General features: G+C 43.9%; 1 protein-coding gene across 2 annotated transcripts in view; it reads right to left on the bottom strand.

The window, feature by feature from the left end:
• The window catches only part of LOC306861365 (low-density lipoprotein receptor-related protein 6-like), a 63,423-nt gene that overhangs the window by 13,625 nt on the left and 29,196 nt on the right, over nt 1-20,602 (bottom strand). For both annotated transcript variants that reach the window (XM_079403585.1, XM_079403586.1), the window contains exons 9-14: nt 12,222-12,438; nt 10,587-10,876; nt 5,689-5,915; nt 3,927-4,111; nt 2,330-2,656; nt 235-437 (exon numbers count right to left, since the gene is read on the bottom strand). In XM_079403585.1, coding sequence (XP_079259711.1) covers nt 235-437; nt 2,330-2,656; nt 3,927-4,111; nt 5,689-5,915; nt 10,587-10,876; nt 12,222-12,438 — 1,449 coding nt within the window. The remainder of the gene's footprint in view (nt 1-234; nt 438-2,329; nt 2,657-3,926; nt 4,112-5,688; nt 5,916-10,586; nt 10,877-12,221; nt 12,439-20,602) is intronic.

Raw genomic sequence — 20,602 nt, 5'->3', positions numbered from 1 at the left:
ATGCTTCTTAAAAGACACAGAATAAAAACATTCGACATCTAAATGTTTTTTTGTTTACTTTATTGGAATCGAAACTAGGATTCATTAAGAATCAGAATCGATAAGCAGAATCAGAATCGATAAATTTAAAATGATACCCAACCCTGGTCACCGACCGCTACAGTGATTTATTGGGAAATGTAATCCCGCGTCGCAAGAGATCTGGTCGGGAGAGCTGCAGGAATGCAGGCTTACCTGGTTCCCGTCCTCGTGCGCGCGGCGGATGGCGTTCTGCTTGGAGTCGATCCAGTACAGGTGGCGGTCGAGTGGGTCGTAGTCGATGGCGCGCACGTTTCTCAGGCTGTGGATGGGCAGGATGATGTCGGGGCTCTGCAGCTCGTCTATGACCATGCGGTTGATGGCCGTCTTCTGACTGAACAGCAGGAAGGATGTGGGCGCTGACAGACACACAGACACACATTTAACCTTTCATCATCAAACAGTGACCGTCTGCTCCCAGTTTACGTGTGTGCTTCTGACCCATAGTGCTGTGCGAGATTAAACTCATTTATGATAGCTGGTGTTGAAATGGATGCTGGTTCACGTTATCAGAACACAAAAATAAACAAATTTTTTTTATATTATACGTTCACAGTGTGCGGTCGTCGCCAGTCTTACTATTACAGATTTTGTTAATATTTTTAAATAGATTTAATATTTTGCTTTTACTTTAAATTTAACTGAAAGTTTTACCAATTATGTTCTGTTTTAATTATGGCTGCAACAAACGATTATTTTGATAATATAACGATTATTAGAATGATTAAAGGGGTCCTATTATGCTCTTTTACAAAGTCTTGATTTTGTTTTGGGGGGTGTACTAGAACATGCTCTCATGCTCGGTGGTTCGAAAATCTCATTTTCCACATAATTTACATAATTACAATACCTTTCTGCCCAGAAGAAATAGATCCTCTTCTGAATATTATTAACTCATCATTGTCATTAGGATATGTCCCAAAAATCTTCAAACTGGCTGTTATTAAGCCTCTAATTAAAAAACCACAACTTGACCCCAAAGAATTAATAAATTATAGACCGATCTCGAATCTCCCTTTTCTGTCAAAGATATTAGAAAAGGTAGCGTGTGAGTGAGTGTGCACGTGTGTGAGTGAGTGAGAGTGTGCGTGTGTGTTTGTGAGCGTGTGAGTGAGTGTGCGAGTGAGTGCGAGTGTGTGAGTGAGTGTGTGTGAGTGAGTGAGTGCGAGTGTGTGTGTGTGAGTGAGTGTGTGTGAGTGAGTGAGCGTGTGAGTGAGTGTGTGTGTGAGTGAGTGTGTGAGTGAGTGTGTGTGAGTGAGTGAGCGTGTGAATGAGTGTGCGAGTGAGTGCGAGTGTGTGAGTGAGTGTGTGTGAGTGAGTGAGCGTGTGAGTGAGTGTGTGAGTGAGTGTGTGTGAATGAGTGTGCGAGTGAGTGCGAGTGTGTGAGTGAGTGTGTGTGAATGAGTGTGCGAGTGAGTGCGAGTGTGTGAGTGAGTGTGTGTGAGTGAGTGAGCGTGTGTGTGAGTGAGTGCGAGTGTGTGAGTGAGCGTGTGTGTGAGTGAGTGCGAGGGAGTGCGAGTGTGTGAGTGAGTGTGTGTGAGTGAGCGTGTGAGTGAGTGAGAGTGCGTGTGTGTTTGTGAGCGTGCGAGTGAGTGCGAGTGTGTGTGAGTGAGTGCGAGTGTGTGAGTAAGTGTGAGTGAGTGAGCGTGTGAGTGAGTGTGTGAGTGAGTGCGAGTGTGTGTGAGTGAGTGCGAGTGTGTGAGTGAGTGTGTGTGAGTGAGTGCGAGTGTGTGTGAGTGAGTGTGTGTGAGTGAGTGTGTGAGTGAGTGCGAGTGTGAGTGAGTGAGTGCGAGTGTGTGTGAGTGAGTGTGTGTGAGTGTGTGTGAGTGAGCGTGTGAGTGAGTGTGCACGTGTGTGAGTGAGAGAGTGTGCGTGTGTGTTTGTGAGCGCGTGAGTGAGTGTGCGTGTGAGTGTGTGTGTGTGAGTGAGCGTGCGTGCGTGTGTGTGAGTAAGTGCGTGTGTGTGTGCGAGTGAGTGAGTATGTGTGTGAGTGTGAGTGAGTGAGTGAGTGAGTGTGTGTGTGTGTGTGTGTGTGTGTGTGTGCGAGAGTGAGGGAGTGTGTGTGAGTGTTAGTGAGTGTGTGTGTGAGTGAGTGTGAGAGAGTGTGTGTGTGTGTGTGTGTGCGCGAGAGTGAGGGAGTGTGTGTGAGTGTTAGTGAGTGTGTGTGTGAGTGAGTGTGTGTGTGTGTGAGTGAGTGAGTGAGTGAGTGAGTGTGTGTGTGTGCGCGAGAGTGAGGGAGGTCTTGTCTCACCGCTGCAGGTCTTGTTGTCGTCGTTGAGGGAGTAGTGCGCAGGGCAGCCGCACACGAAGCTGCTGACAGGAACAGCCAGACACAGGTGTGAGCAGTGACCGTTGGTGGAGGCGCAGGCGTTCCAGCCGCCCTGTCTGGACGAGTGGAACACCAGGATGTCCATGACGTAGTCCAGGTGTCCCTGTATGACGGTGCGGTTCTGCCCGCTGGTCTTGTTGGCCCGCTCGATGCTGCGCTGGCTCCAGTCGGTCCAGTAGATGTAGTCCTGGTACTGCGTGAGTCCAAACGGATGCGGCAGATCGTCAGCGATCACCTCGCGCTCCAGACCTGAGCATCACAACAACAAAATTTACTTTATTCGCCGGAATTTGTTGTGGTTTTTTAAGGTGCTCTTGGTACATACATGCATACAGGTCTGACAAGAGAAAAGAAAACATTTAAAGAAGAAAGATTTAACAAATAATAAGTGTGTATGAATCTGGAACAGATTATTTATGTACAATGTGTTTATGTGTTTAATTCAATTCAATTATATTATAAACACATAAGTGCACAGAGGTGCATGTGCGAACAAAAATAAAGAATGCGCTGTGTGAATAAGTTCAGGCCGTTCATTTGCATACCAACATGGTTCACTGCTGTTGATGCACAATTACCATTTTAGATCGATAAACTGTAATACTCTATAAGATTTCTATTTGTAATGAAAGCATAAATCTTGGCAACACACTCCCGTTTATAAAAACAATGCAAAACTGTGAAGTCCATTCACTGAAGCTCTTCAATCAGCAGCGCTTAGACTTACTTACCAGAAACCCGCCAAAATAAAAGCTTGCTGATATTACATGTGAAAATGATGAAAAGTTATTTTCATTTTTTTAAAATAGCATTTTATTTTTAAGTTCACTATAAAATAATTTTATTTTTATTTAATACTCCCTTTTCATTTTAAAGTATTATGTAAGGGATAATGTACAGGCAGCCGGTAGTTATCGCGAAATAAGCCCCGACAGTGTGATCAGGACCCGACGCGAACACGCGAAGCTTATTACACGGCTACTTGCCACATAAGGGAAAAAAACTGGACATGAATATGAATTTGAAACATTTTATTGGCATATTTGTTTTAAATTAACATTTTTATCCTTCCACGAAACGATATAGTACCACGTGACTAACTTCTGTTTGTCACAAGATGGCGCCAAACGGTAATCTTTGTTGGCGCGGAGGGATTTTAAACATACAAGTAGTACCGGCTATGCGTTATTACTTTGGAGCGGTTATTATTTGAAAAGAACGAACCTGCAAATGTCTCAACTGACCAATCAGAATCAAGCATTCCAGAGAGCCGTGTAATAAAGTATTATAACACTTAATTTTTTTTAGTACTCTGTTTAAAAAAAACATAAATAAAGTGCAATAATATTATCAATATTATTAATTTAGTTTTATAATTATATTTAATGGGTCACACTATGTGCAGAGAGAGGCCCAAACCAAATCTCCAGGTGCTCTTATGAGAACCAGGCTGAAGAACTTAAATGTATTTTTCACACAGTATATCTGCTGCTGACACACACTCGTCGCTGATACACACCCAGCATGTTGGAGGACTCGATCAGCGTGGTGTCCAGGTCCGTCCAGTACAGCCGCCGCTCCGCGTAGTCGATGGTCAGTCCGTTCGCACGACCCACGTTCGGCACTAGGGTGATGCGTCCAGAACCGTCCATGGCCGAGCGGTCAATCTTGGGCCGTCCACCCCACTCTGTCCAGTACATGAAGCTGAGAGGAAGACCAGCAGACCGTGAGACGGCGCAGTCACGTCACATGACCCAAGCGTGCCGCTCCAGTCCTGAAAAGTGAAGCCAAAGCATCTCGATCGCCCCCAGCTGATCAACCCTGCCCTCTCCATGTAATCTAATGGAACGTGAGACAAACTAAATCAAAATACACTTCAAATGTGACCCTGGACCACAAAACCAGTCATAAGGGTCAATTTTCTGAAATTGAGATTTATACATCATCTGAAAGTTGAATAAATAATCTCTCCATTGATGTATGGTTTGTTAGGATCGGACAATATTTGGCTGAGATACAACTATTAGAAAATCTGGAATCTGAGGGAGCAAAAAAATCTAAATATTGAGAAAATCTCCTTTAAAGTTGTTCAAATGAAGTTCTTAGCAATGCATATTACTAATCAAAAATTAAGTTTTGATATATTTATGGTAGGAAATTTACTAAGTATCTTCATGGAACATGATCTTAATATCCTAATGATTTTTGTCATAAAAGAGAAATGTATAATTTTGATCCATACAATGTATTGTTGGCTATTGCTACAGATATACCTGTGCTACTGATGACTGCTTTTGTGCTGCAGGGACACATATAATTTTTTTCCAAAGATGGTTTCCATTATTTTAGATAGTTCTTATGCCGATTTATGTTCAAGTGTTTGTTTTTCTAATAAGTTTGCTTTTAACTAGTTATTTGATGCTATAAAAGCGGGGTGAGGGGTCATGATTGTGATTGGGTCTGCAGGAGTTTGGGGCAGGACTTCACTACCACTCACACTCTGGCTCCAAATGATGCAAGATGACAGCGGCCATACTGAGATGCTTTGGCTTCACTTTTCTATAGAGGAAGGAAAGGGAGACGCATCGTCCATCTTTTTACAGTCTATGGTCCTGAGCGATTGCAGGACACACACACACAACTGACATGCGCGCGCACACAAACACTCTGATACACTCTCTCTCACACACACTCTCTCTCTCTCACACACACACTCTCTCTCTCTCTCACACACACACACACACACACACACACACACACTGAGAATTCTCGCCTGCCACGCGGGAGACCCGGGTCCGATTCCCGGCCAATGCAGCAGCTGTGCTCTTCAGGGGAAGTCGTGGCCTAATGGTTTGAGAGTCGGACTCGTAATCCAAAGGTTGTGGGTTCGAGTCTCGGGCCGGCAGGGATTGTAGGTGGGGGGAGTGAATGTCCAGCGCTCTCTCCACCCTCAATACCACGACTGAGGTGCCCTTGAGCAAGACACCGAACCCCCAACTGCTCCCCGGGCGCCGCAGCATAAAATGGCTGCCCGCTGCCCACTGCTCTGGGTGTGTGTGCACGGTGTGTGTGTGTTCACTGCTGTGTGTGTGTGTGTTCACTGCTGTGTGTGTGCACGTTGGATGGGTTAAATGCAGAGCACGAATTCCGAGTATGGGTCACCATACTTGGCAGTATGTCACTTCACACTCTCTCTCTCTCTCACTCACACACACACACTCTCTCTCACTCTCACACACACACACACACGCGCACACACGCACACACACGCGTGTACGTACCCCTCGGCCGGGTCCAGTGCCAGTGCTCGAGGGCTGTCCAGATCCTTCCACACCAGGACCTGTCTGTGCTGCCCATCCAGTTTGGCCACCTCGATGCGGTTGGTGCCGGTGTCGGCCCAGTACAGGTTCTTGCCCAGCCAGTCCACAGCCATTCCCTCGGGATAGTCCAGACCGAACTCCACCACGTGCTCCAGAGCGCTGCCGTTCATGAACGCACGACTGATGGTCTGAGGAGCAGCAGAAACCCATCAGATCAAACACACAGACAAGTGAGGAGAATGAGACGAACATCCCCAGCAGCAACAACAGAGTGTGTGTGTGTGTGTGTGTGTGAGTGAGAGACGGTGTGTCGCACCCCAGATCCCTCATTAGAGAGACGAGCAGATACTCCACATGAGATCAGCAGAAGCAGCTGTAAGACCTCGAGCAACACACATACACACTCTCTCTCTGAGGACTGAATATCTGCTGAATATCAGTGTTTCTGCTTGTATTTAGTGTAAATGTTTCATAAACATCTCTCAGTCAGTCAGATCATCTGATAGTTCAGGATTTAAACTGTACTCAGACTCTTAGACGTCTGCAGTGTTCAGTAGTTTGTAGTTTAACTACTCTCTAAACGGAGCTCCTCACAACACAAGATCTGCATGATCATTCCTAAGATCATGTTTCTGTCAGATCAATGACTGTCATCAACAGCTTACTTTGTTACTTGAATTGTTGACATGTTTCTAGCAGCTACAGTTTCATTTTATTCAGACTCAAACTGAGCAAAAATATGCAATTTGGTTCAGATGCTGATATTTCTATGATGAGATACTAATGTGTGTAATGTAAATCAATGAGACCTTTATAACAGTACAGCAGATACTGACATAAAATGCTAATATATATATATATATATATATATATATATATATATATATATATATATATATATATATATATATATATATATATATATATATATATATATATATATATATATATATATATATATATATATATATATATATATATATACACACACACACACACACACACATACATACATATATACACATTATATATATATATAAGGGATGGGCGATATATCGCATGCGCATCTCGACAGTAAAGCCGGGTCCTTGATTAGCGCTAAATCTCCATCACCTGTTTTCAAAAGGAGCAGCATTTAATACACGGAGCTGTAGTTCACTGACAAGCTACGCAATTTGCGTTCATTGTCGAAGGCGATATATCTGCAATAATGAAAGCGATATTGCGTAGCTTGTCAGTGAACTACGGCTCCGTGTATTAAATGCTGCTCCTTTTGAAAACAGGTGATGGAGATTTAGCGCTAATCAAGGACCCGGCTTTACTGACGAGATGCGCATGCGATATATCGCCCATCCCTAATATATATATACACATACATATACATATATACACATACATATATATTAAAAAAAAGGGTCACATTTGCGACATTTGTTTGAGAATGTGGAGTTATAATTTGATGTGGTCGCATGCGAGTGTATAATCTGCTCCATACATGCAGCAGAAAATGACAAATGCCATGCCTCATCTTATTCGTTTTTGTTAATAAACGTTATGCAAGCTAGTTTGTCATTGTAGCCTACAGTTTTATTGTTGTTGTGCTTTTTAATTAAGAATAACAATAAATCCATCTTTTGTTTTAGTCTTAAAAAGTGAAAGGTGTATATATGCAAGCAAAAAGCTTCTTGTAAAACAAGATCGTGAATCTGAAAGCAAAAGCATCTGAAGCCCGGCTTATAAAATAGTAAAAGAGGAACTCCTGTTCACAAAATACAAACCACAAATAATACTACTGATGAAAAAGAACGGGTTCAATGTATAATAACTCTCGTTACCATATAACTAGGGGTGGGCAATATGGAAAAAATATCATATCAATTTGTTGTTGTTTTTTAGAAATATCACGATTTTATCACGATTCTTTGTCATGTTGGATTTACTATTTTGGTTTTACAAGTTGTCTGAGCATTACAGCCAAACTAGAAACACAAAGATGCACGGCAGATATTTAGGCCAAAAAAATCTGTGTCATCATTTTATCTTTCTTATTAAAAAATAAGAGCAAAGATACACATTACAAATACACATAATATACAAATAAAACAAACAGTGCTTTATTTTCAGGTACAATAGGTGTATTTAGCAGAGCATTCAATGACATTGAATGAACAAATATAAGAATAAAACACTAGATAGACTGATTCCTAAAGCAACTGTATTAAAGTGTTTCAGTCAAGAATAGTGAGGGATTTTTCTCTTTGCATTTTGTTGTTTTGTTAACATTAAATTAATAGTTCCCCCAAAAATAAATATTCTGTCATCTGTCTGTCAATTCTGTCATAATGTTTTATTTTTATACCATCATTTACTCAAAAGTTGTTTTAAACCTGAATGAGTTTCTTTCTTCTGCTGAACATAAATGCTATTTTGAAGAAGGAGGAAAACCAATCAGTTGCTGGTCCTCAGTGACTTCCATAGGATTGTTCTTTCTATCAAAGCCAATGTGGACCAGCAACTGTTTGGTTACCCTCATTCTTCAAAATATCTTCTTTTGGGTTCAGCACAAGAAATTAATAGAGGTTTGGGAAACATGTGAGTGAGTAAATAATGACAGAAATTAAATTTTAGGGTGAACTATCCCTTTAATGACAGTCGACAGCATGTTTAGTGTCCTGTCCCTTTAAGAGCTGCACGCATCCGTTTCTCTCTTAACTATTTACTTTTATTTTAGAGATAACCAACTGAGTCTGTCTGTAAACCTTGTGTGTTTTGACAGTATTAGCGCAAAAGATAAGTTAGTTGAGTAATCAGGCGCTGTTAGACAGGGTTTTTAGTGCGTGCTTCAGGTGTATGCGCTCAGATAAAGCGCACGTCAGACCAGCGCGTGAATTAAACACTGTCCTGTCAGAGTAACTCTACTGCTGTATGTGGTGTTGTTCAGTATATAGAGATGGAGACCAGAACTGTATTTGATATAATGTGTGCTGCAGCACGATACTACCATATTTCTTCAAAAGCAGATCGTGGAGACATTTTTATCGTCCACGATCAAACATCGTCATATCGCACACCCCTACATATAACTATAAACCATGATAAAAGTTCATCAGCATGCATTGATTAATCCCATGTTGTAGCAAAAAAATTAAATAAATCGTTACCAAATTATGTACTCTTGCGACCAACTGAGAAAGTTAGTTGCAAAAGAGTGACCAGTGGGTAGGATATCAGTGGTCGCTCTATATCTCCAATATGTCTTAGTAAGATGAGATTGAAATGATCCAAACATATAATGCAATGCAATGCTGAAGAAATAAACGCTCCTCAGAAGATGTGAGATGAAAATCATTCCTCCGCTGAGGAACAGAGAAAGTAAAGCTTCTGGAAACAAACGTTCCTCAAAAGATCCTGATGATCAGATTTGAGACGCACAGATTTTACTAGAAAATGATTGATGGAGAATCAAGTAAAGCTGAGCTGCTTCAGTCCAGTAAGTATTCATCTAGAGATATTACTGCAGTTATTCTGATGCTTACTTGATCAAAATCAGTCAAGATTTGACAGCAGAAAGACACTGAAGCACCAGCTGAAGCTGGAAGTTTGTAATAATTACACTAAAATACCTTTTACTAGGTTAATAAAAACAATAAAACAGATTAATGAGTGTAGATTAATTCAGCTCGACTCGAAAGAAAGAGAGAAGCACTTGCCATCAATTCAGGCCTCTGTGTGTGTGTGTGTGTGTGAGAGAGAGTGAGCGTGTGCATGCATGCATGCGTGTGCGTGCGTGCGAGCGAGCGTGCATGTGAGTGAGTGAGAGTGTGTCCGGCGTGCATTGAGTGAGAGAAAGTGTGTGTGTGCATGCGTGTGTGAGAGTGTGTGTGTGTGTGCGTACATGTGTGAGTGCGAGAGTGTGTGTATGCGTGCGAGCGTGAGCGTGTGCACGTGTGTGAGTGTGTGCGCATGTGAGTGAGAGAGAGAGTGTGCATGCGTGCGAGTGAGTGAGTGTGCGAGCGTGTGCGCGTGAGAGAGAGTGTGTGTATGCGTGCGAGTGAGTGAGCGTGCGTGCGTGCGAGAGAGTATGTGCGTGCGTGCGAGTGAGTGAGTGTGCGTGAGAGAGTATGTGCGTGCGTGTGTATGTGTGTGCGTGTGTGAGTGTGTGCATGCGTGAGAGAGAGTATGTGCGTGCGTGCGAGTGAGTGAGTGCGCATGCTTGCGTGCATATGTGAGTGTGTGTGCATGCATGCGTGCGAGCGTGCGTGCATGTGAGTGAGTGAGAGAGTGTGTGTGCATTGAGTGATAGAGTGTGCGCGTGCGTATGTGTGTGAGTGAGTGTGCACGTGCGTGTGTATGTGTGTGAGTGTGTGCGCGTGTGTGAGTGAGAGAGAGTGTGTGCATGCGTGCGAGTGAGTGAGTGTGCGAGCGTGTGCGCGTGAGAGAGTGTGTGTATGCGTGCGAGTGAGTGAGTGTGCATGCGTGAGAGAGTATGTGCGTGCGCGTGTATGTGTGCGCGTGTGAGTGTGTGCACGTGTGTGAGTGTGTGCATGCGTGAGAGAGTATGTGTGTGCGTGCGAGTGAGTAAGTGTGCATGCTTGCGTGCATATGTGAGAGTGTGTGTGCATGCATGCGTGCGTGCATGTGAGTGAGTGAGAGAGTGTGTGTGCATTGAGTGATAGAGAGTGTGTGCGTGCGTATGTGTGAGTGAGTGTGCGCGTGCGTGTGTGAGTGTGTGCGTGCGTGTGTGAGAGTGTGTGCATGCGTGTGTGAGAGTGTGTGCGAGTGTGTGCGTGCGTGTGCGCGAGTGAGAGTGAGTGTGTGCATGCGTGCGTGCGAGCGTGTATGTGTGTGTGACTCCTCACCTTCAGTGTTATATCGGTCCAGTAGATGCGGTTGTCGGTGATGTCGAAGTCGAGTGCGGACGCCTCTTTGACGCCAGTGAGTGGAATGGCCACGTTGTTGTTGTTGGTCTCCAGCGAGATGCGCCTGATGTCTGTGTGGCGGGAGAACAGGAGGAAGGCCTCGGGGACGATGCAGGTGCTCAGATCGGTCATGAGCTCCAGACCGATGGGACACGCGCACGACACGCCCTGCGGCTTATAGAGGCACAGGTGACTGCAGCCGCCATTAGCGTGCGCACACGGGTTCACACCTGCGCAGACGAGATCCAGCTCAGAACAAACACAACAAGACCATGTGCCATCAACTACTGCGTTTAACAGGAGCGTTCACTCTAGAATAGGGCTGAAACCATTAGTCGACATTATCAACAATAAAACATTGTCGACAAATATTCTTGTTGTACAAAACAGTAATTCAGAGCAAACGCAGCCAAACCTGAAGCTTCTGAGCAGTGTTTGGATGAATATGTAAATATATGCTACACGTTTTCCTCTCAATAACGAAATAAACAACACAAACTGACAGCGGTGAGGAAGCAGCAGTTCAGAAAGCATGTTAGTTCGGTCCTCCAGTAAAGTCCAGTTATTTATACAGTCCTTTATGCAGCAGATAGCCTTAAACCAAGCAGCTTTACAGCATTAAACATGAAAACCCAGAGTCAGTGTCACTTTCAGTTTGAATTTGGCATGTAGTAATGTGTGCTTTTGAACGGTTTTAATTTGTTTACTGATTTTCTCCTCATATATTATTGTTTGTTGTGCAGCACTTTGGTCGGCCTCGTGTCATGCTTCAATGTGCTCTAGAAATAAAACTGAACTTGAATTACAACTTGATTTTCTGTCATAGAGCAGCTCTCCAGTGTGGAGCTAGCTAATGATTAAATCTTTTTATTAGTGGAAGAAAATATTTCATTAAAGTGATAGTTTGGTTTGCAGAGATCAAAGCTTGATCTAGCGTTATCATAACCCTATAAGGTATTTTAAGAGATTGTTGTGAATAAAATAGTTTATCCAAAAATAAAGCGTCTTATCACTTTCCTTTATTTTGTTTATCCATATGACTTACAAAAGATGTTCGGCAGAATGATGTCACTCAGTTACTTAGTTCATACAGATAATTAAATGATGAATAAGAGAGTTTCTCTGTCCGTCATCTCATTTTGTGTGCCAAATATATTTATTTGCATATAATAATTATATGATTTTCAAAAGCTGAAGTGATTACCTTTATTTGTTAGAACTCAATATTTTAACTCAACTGCAAAAGTTGAAATGAGTGAAATAATTGACAATTAGTCGATTAATCTTTCTAATAATTGTTAGATTAATTGATTATCAAAATAACAGTTACAGTAGAAATCATCATTCTGTCGTCATTTGTCATTCAAACCCTTCTCCTGTAGAGAATAATAATAAAGGTATTTTGAAGAACGCTGGTGACCAAACAGTCTTGGCTCTCATAGACTTCCATTATATGAACAAAAACACAACGGAAGACAATGGGAACCGAAACAGATGAGTTCTTTAAAGTATCTTCTTTTACAGAAGAAAGCAGCTGAGTGACTCGAGGGAGGAAATGACATCACAGTGGCTCACCGAAGGTCTGGTGGACGTATGTGGCCTTGATTCCCATGAGGTCAGGCAGCTGGTCGACGATCACCTCACGCTCCAGGCTGTGTTTGTGCACGCGCTCGATGCTGCGCCGCTGCCAGTCCGTCCAGTAGATGTAGTCGCCCAGCAGCGTGAAACCAAAGATGTGCGGCAGGTTATCATCCACCAGCACCCTGCGGCCCGATCCGTCCATCTCCATCACCTGCAGAACACCAGACACACTCCTGAGCAATCCTAACACTCCTTTATCTCTCTCTCCATTTTATTTATATATATATATATAAAAATTTTATGATTATATGTGTGCATAAAGCACAGTTCTCCCTCTCCTGTGGGACGTTCAGTAAAGCTTTGTGTTGGCAACAGTAACCAAGAGGGGCGGAGCTTAGAAAAGGGTAATTTATACCATCTCTGCAAACAGAAGACATCATCGAGAACATCATTTGAATAAACAGGAAATGCTGTGAAGCTCGTGCTCAACCCTGTATCCATGGAAACGGTTACCGTGGTTACTAATGACACCAGTCACTCTGAATTTTAATCATAGTGGCTTTAATTCAGCAGATGAATTAATCTTAAAGTCGTGACGTATTGTCAAGTATGGTGACCCATACTCGAAATTGGTGCTCTGCGTTTAACCCATCCAAGTGCACACACACAGCAGTGAGTAGTGAACAAATCCACACACACACACACACACACACACCGTGAACACACACCCGGAGCAGTGGGCAGCCATGCTGCAGCGCCCGGGGAGCAATTGGGGGTTCGGTGCCTTGCTCAAGGGCACCTCAGTCGTGGTATTGAGGGTGGAGAGAGCGCTGGACATTCCCTCCCCCCACCTACAATTCCTGCCGGCCGGGGGCTCGAACTCGCAACCTTTCGATTACTAGTCCGACTCTCTAACCATTAGGCCACGACTTCCCACAGGGGAAGGGGGAAAGGGACGTTCTCTGCATTTAACCCATCCAGGAACACCTGGAGCAGCGGGCAGCCATCAATGCGGCGCCCGGGGAGCAGTTGAGGGGTTCGGTGCCTTGCTCAAGGGTCTCACCTCAGTCGCGGTTGCCGGACCTGAGACTCGAACCCACGACCTTCGGGTTACAAGTCCAACTCTCTATCCATTAGGCCACGACTGCCCCCTATACAGCTCACCTTTAACTACAGCACACCTTAAGAGTGAGAGTGTGTGTGTGTGTCAGCTGACTGCAAACAATCATTCACATATGCGCACGCGCACACACGCACACGGGTATTCCTATCATTATGGGTTCATTCTATAGGCATAATGGTTTTTCTACTGTACAAACTGTATTTTATTACCCAAGCCCTACACCTAAACCTACCCCTCACACAAAACTACAGGCACTTTTACATTCTCTTAACATTTCATTCTGTATGAACACACACACACACACACACGTGTAAATGTGCCAAACTACCAGTGGTCAGACACACAGCAGCACATGAACATCTTAAGACGGGAAACACGCTGAGCACCTGAGACTGAACATGAAGAGGCGCTGAAGTGCTAGAACAACATCACAGCAGTGCTAATAGAGACGCATGTTTACATCCACAGCGCTGTTCTGAATTCCAGACCTCAGGAGTACTACACACACACTCGGTCACACACACTCGGTCACACACACACACACTCGGTCACACACACACACACACTCGGTCACACACACACTCGGTCACACACACACACACACACACACACTCTACCACACAGACAGACACACACACACACTCGGTCACACACACTCGGTCACACACACACACACTCGGTCACACACACACACACACTCGGTCACACACACACTCGGTCACACACACACACACACACACACACACACTCTACCACACAGACAGACACACACACACACTCGGTCACACACACTCGGTCACACACACACACACTCGGTCACACACACACACACTCGGTCACACACACACACACACACACTCTACCACACAGACACACACACACACTCGGTCACACACACTCGGTCACACACACACACACTCGGTCACTGACACACACTCAAACCCCAGTCCAGACTCCAGCATGTGACCCTGTGTGGTGTTTGCTGTAGCTCCGGGTCACAGCAGCGCTGAAGTCAAGTTTCCATCTCGGGTGTTAGTGCCTCAGTCGCGGGTCTGCGCTGGTTTGGCCGGAGACCGCAGAGTGCTGTGGCTTTCAGATTCTGGGTCTATTCTAAACAAGAGCGACTGCAGCTGGAGTGCAGGCCACAATCGGAACCAGATGTGGGCAGAAACCACAGAGCCGGCCGTCCTTCAGCCGATTGGCCGAGCGAGAGCAGCGTCACGTCCGTACAGAGCTCAGAGTCTCACGTTCCAGACCCATCTACACTCATGTTTCTGATCATCAGATCACACGAACGACCGAAACCACCCATCAAATGACTCGAGTGCAGCTCTTCCACTGAAGCTGCAGGTTTGAGTGCCACATACTTAAGTGTTATTCACACACACATTCCTATAAATCAGTTCTTCTCCAGTGTTCATTAGGAGACACACACACTCACACACACACACACACACACACACACACTCTCTCTCAATTCAGAAAGCTTTATTGGCATGACAAAAACATACATTCTGTATTGCCAAAGCAATAAAACAACATAGAAAGTGATTTAGAATTTCTGAACATTTAGTAAAGCCTACAGAAAATAGTAATAATAAAACTAAATAAAAAAGGCAATATTATATAAACACATGGCTAGATATAGCAAAAAAAATAAAATAAGTGTTAATAAAATATTAATAAAACAAATAAAGAATTATAATCAAAAGATTATACTATAGACAGCAACAATTGTAACATTGTATAGATGATATAGATGTGTGTAGCTGTAATGTGTGTGTGTGTGTGCTGTGAGTGAGTGTGTGTTTATTGGCTGTTTGTTTCTCTCTGGCTGTCTCTCAGGAGATGACAAGATGCTACAAATCTTGCAGCTATATTACAACATTTGGCTTCTTCACCAAGAATGAAACCGAGTTTTTGAGTTGGATTATATGTGCTAAATTGGGGGAATATTGTATTAATTTTGGGGTAGTATTGGTCTCTGATAGCTTTATATTTTGTGCATTCTGTGAGGAAGTGCAGCTCCGTCTCCGTCACTCCCAGGATGCAGTGCGAGCAGAGTCTGTCCTCACGAGAGAGCCAGGTCTGTCTGCGCCGGCCCGTCTCTACGGCCAGACTGTGTTCACTGAGTCTGTACATCGTCAGTGTTTTCCTGAGTCTCACATCACTCACGGCGCTCAGGTAGATCGCAACACTGGATTCTCCATTTAGGGCCCAATAACATTCCAGTTTGTGCTGGTTTTTAATGCTGTTCGTCCAATGGGTGATGTACTTGTGTTTTTCTGTGTTTATAATGTGTGTGTGTGTGTGTGTGTCCTGAGGCTGGCTGATCTCTGTGTGTGTGAGTGTGTGTGTGTCCTGAGGCTGGCTGATCTCTGTGTGTGTGAGTGTGTGTGTCCTGAGGCTGGCTGATCTCTGTGTGTGTGAGTGTGTGTGTGTCCTGAGGCTGGCTGATCTCTGTGAGTGTGTGTGTGTCCTGAGGCTGGCTGATCTCTGTGTGTGTGAGTGTGTGTGTGTCCTGAGGCTGGCTGATCTCTGTGTGTGTGTGAGTGTGTGTCCTGAGGCTGGCTGATCTCTGTGTGTGTGAGTGTGTGTGTGTGTGTGTGTGTGTGTGAGTGTGTGTGTGTCCTGAGGCTGGCTGATCTCCGTGTGTGTGAGTGTGTGTGTGTCCTGAGGCTGGCTGATCTCTGTGTGTGTGAGTGTGTGTGTGTGTGTGTGTGAGTGTGTGTGTGTCCTGAGGCTGGCTGATCTCCGTGTGTGTGAGTGTGTGTGTGTCCTGAGGCTGGCTGATCTCTGTGTGTGTGAGTGTGTGTGTGTCCTGAGGCTGGCTGATCTCCGTGTGTGTGAGTGTGTGTGTGTCCTGAGGCTGGCTGATCTCTGTGTGTGTGAGTGTGTGTGTGTGAGTGTGTGTGTGTGTCCTGAGGCTGGCTGATCTCTGTGTGTGTGGGTGTGTGTGTGTGCTGAGGCTGGCTGATCTCTGTGTGTGTGTGTGGGTGTGTGTGTGTCCTGAGGCTGGCTGATCTCTGTGTGTGTGAGTGTGTGTGTGTCCTGAGGCTGGCTGATCTCTGTGTGTGTGAGTGTGTGTGTGTCCTGAGGCTGGCTGATCTCTGTGTGTGTGAGTGTGTGTGTGTCCTGAGGCTGGCTGATCTCTGTGTGTGTGAGTGTGTGTGTGTCCTGAGGCTGGCTGATCTCTGTGTGTGTGAGTGTGTGTGAGTCCTGAGGCTGGCTGATCTCTCTGTGTGTGTGAGTGTGTGTGTGTCCTGAGGCTGGCTGATCTCTGTGTGTGTGAGTGTGTGTGTGTCCTGAGGCTGGCTGATCTCTGTGTGTGTGTGTGTGTGTGTGAGTCCTGAGGCTGGCTGATCTCTCTGTGTGTGAGTCCTGAGGCTGGCTGATCTCTGTGTGTGTGAGTGTGTGTCCTGAGGCTGGCTGATCTCTGTGTGTGTGAGTGTGTGTGTGTGTCCTGAGGCTGGCTGATCTCTGTGTGTGTGTCCTGAGGCTGGCTGATCTCTGTGTGTGTGAGTGTGTGTGTGTCCTGAGGCTGGCTGATCTCTGTGTGTGTGAGCTCAGTCAGTCTCAGCACCAGCTGAAGGAGGGGACTCTTACTTACGCTCAGCTCTTGCTGTTTTAGGGCTTTGTAATGGTATGTGTTGGGGTCGCTTGTTTTTAGGTGTTTCCAGAATTTCAGGGCTCTTTTTTGGATGTTTAGAAGCAGAGGGTATTGGCCTAATTCTGCTCTGCATCCGTTGTTTGCAGTTTTTCTTTGAACTTTAAGTATTCTTTTACAGAAATCTAAATGTAGAGTTTCGATCGGGTGTTTTTCCCAATTTAAGAAGTCATATTTTATAGAAGGACCCCACACTTCACTGCCATATAAAACAATTGGTTCAATTATAGATTTGAAAAGTTTGAGCCAGATTTGGATTGGGATGTTGATTTTAATGGATCTTTTTATGGCATAGAAAGCCCTTTGAGCTTTCTCTTTGAGTTCATTCACAGCCAAAGCAAAGTTACCGGTTGGGGTTATTTTCAGGCCGAGGTAAGTGTATGTTTTTGTGGTTTCAATGGTTCTGTGTGATAGTGTGACAGACACTATCACACTCTCTCTCTCCGTTTCTCACACACACACACACACTCTCAAATTCAATTCAAGCTTTATTAGCATGGCTGTGTAACACAATAAAAAGAAACAATAGGAAAAATATAGCTGCAAGCAGCGATGGCGGGCCCAAGCCGTCAGCGCAAACGAGAGGTCATAGAAAATGCATGTTATTTTTTATTTAGTACTGTCCTGAGTAAGATATTTTCCATAAAAGATGTTTACATATAGTCCACAAGACAAAAAAAAAAAGAGCCGGGGGGTGAAAACTTTTTGAATTTGAAGATCAAGGTACCTTTTACTTAATTTGTCTTCTGGGAAACATGCAAGTATATCCTGTAGCTTCCGAAGGGCAGTACTAAATGGGAAAAAATATATATATATTTCTACAAAATAAGAAAAATGTGGACATCTTCATTCTGTTCACCCATCTTCAAACAGATCTTCAACAGATCACTGGAGCTGTGTGAAGTCCCCTCATGCTTCAAACTCTCCATCATCCCCGTCCAAAAGAAACCCAAGATAACATCACTTAATGACTACAGACCTGTGGCTCTAACATCTGTGGCCATGAAGTAATTTGAAAAACTAGTTTTGGCTTATCTGAAGGCCATCACTGGACCCTTACTGGACCCCCTGCAGTTTGCCTACAGAGCAAACAGGTCTGTGGATGATGCAGTCAACATGGGACTGCACTTCATCCTGCAGCATCTGGACAGACCAGGGACTTATGTGAAGATCCTGTTTGTGGACTTCAGCTCTGCTTTTAACACCATTATCCCGGAAACCCTTCAAATTAAACTAACTCAGCTCTCCGTCCCCACCTCCGTCTGCCAGTGGATCAACAGCTTCCTGACAGACAGACAGCAGTTAGTAAAGCTTGATAAATCCACATCCAGCACTCGAACCATCAGCACTGGAGCTCCTCAGGGCTGCGTACTCTCCCCACTGCTCTTCTCCCTCTACACCAACGACTGCACATCTAAAGACCCCTCTGTCAAGCTCCTGAAGTTCGCAGACGACACCGCACTGATCGGCCTCATCCAGGACGGTGACGAGTCTGCTTACAGACAGGAGGTTAAGGAGCTGGCTGTCTGGTGCAGTCTCAACAACCTGGAGCTTAACACGCTCAAAACTGTGGAGATGATCGTGGACTTCAGGACAAACCCCCCTGCTCTCCCCCCACTCACCATCATGAACAGCACTGTGACTGCAGTGGAGTCATTCAGATTCCTGGGCACCACCATCTCTCAGGACCTGAAGTGGGATATTCACATTGACTCCATTGTCAGGAAGGCCCAGCAGAGGCTGTACTTTCTTCGCCAGCTGAGGAAGTTCAACCTGCCACAGGACTTACTGAAACAGTTCTACTCTGCCATCATTGAATCCATCCTCTGCACCTCAATAACTGTCTGGTTCAGCTCAGCTACCAAATCTGACCTCAGAAGACTACGGAGGGTAGTCCGGACTGCTGAGCGAATCATTGGTACAACCCTCCCCACTCTCCAAGAACTGTACTCATCCAGAGTGAGCAAAAGGGCTGGTAAAATCACTCTGGACCCCTCACATCCAGCACACTCCCTCTTTGAACTGTTACCGTCTGGTCGACGCTACAGAGCTCTGAGCACCAGAACGACCAGACACAGGAACAGTTTCTTCCCTCAGGCAATACATCTCATGAACACTTGAACTCTTAACAATAAACATGAAACACACAACACTATCATACTTTATATGTTTATTTTACACACATACTTATTACATTTCAAATTTGCACCTAACATACCTTTACATACTAAATTGTCTATTTTGTATATCGTGTTTGTGCTATTTGGCACATTGTCATTTTTGTATATTTGTACATTATTATTATTATTTATTTATTTTATTATCTGTGTCCTGTTGCTGTCATTCTGTCACACTGTGGAGCTACTGTCACTAAAACAAATTCCTCGCATGTGCAAACATACCTGGCAATAAAGCTCATTCTGATTCTGATTCATATTCCTGATGTAATTCATGATTAAGTCAGGTAGTTATAAAATATTTAGCAGTTGCCAGCCATCTATTTTGAGCTCATCTAAAGTGAGGACTATTTATACCTTATAAAGCATTTACACAGGAGATTTAAAGGCTCATTTATCTCCCAAACAGAGAAGTTAAACACACACAACACAGATGGAAACAGAACACATAAATATTTTCTCAAGATGCAAAAAATAAAACTCTACAACTGTACACTTGATAAAAAATGAAAAATAAACCTCTGCAATTTCACTGTACAAAATAAAATAAACTTTTCAAGTGTACAGTTGAATTTTTTGCATCTTGAAAAAATATTTCTGTTTTGTATCCCTCTGTGTTGTGTTTGTTTATTTTTTCTGTTAGGAAGATAACGGAGCCTTTAAATCTCCTTTGTAATAGATATGCCTTATAAATAAAGAAGGCATTTATATCTGTATTTATAAACTACTTACTAATGATTATTAATGTTGGGGCAATGCTTTATAAACGATAAACTAACCATTTACTAATGCTTACCTAATGATTCATAGCACGCAGTTATGATGAAGTGTTACCCTCTCTCTCTCTCACTCTCACTCTCTCTCACCAAGCCCCTCACTCACACTCATAGAGGTCGTGTGAGATCACATGTCTGACAGTTTTTGAATTTTCTCTTATCCATAGAGTTTTGTAAAGTCATGAAACTAACCATATTTCCTCAGAATGACTTTTTCTATGCATGTAAAAAAAGTTTTGAAGTGTTTGGAAGCTGCACTTTAAAAGATAAGAAAATTACTGCTCTCTTTTTACTGTAACTTTAATAAATTGCCATTAAAACACCGTTCAAGATATCCTAAATCTGTTCGCAATCTTCAGTATCTTGGCATAATGTTGAAAAACGTTTGGTGTGAACTACTTGTTTCTGCTTGGAGTATGAAATAATTTGCAGCCTGATATTCCAAAAAATTCGGTGTCATACAACGAACAAACCACTGAAGTTTGATCAAAATCAGACAATGTGGATGTTATTAGGCATTTCCTCTCTCATTTTTCGCCATAACTTCATCGCCTCGCCCCGGCAAACGGTTCGAGATATCAAAAATCTTTTAGCAATTTAGCGTCCCCAATGTCTTGAGATCATGTTCACAG

Source organism: Barbus barbus, assembly GCF_936440315.1.
Source record: "Barbus barbus genome assembly, chromosome: 42".
Classification (NCBI taxonomy): domain Eukaryota; kingdom Metazoa; phylum Chordata; class Actinopteri; order Cypriniformes; family Cyprinidae; genus Barbus; species Barbus barbus.
This window is presented reverse-complemented; position numbering and strand designations above follow the sequence as displayed.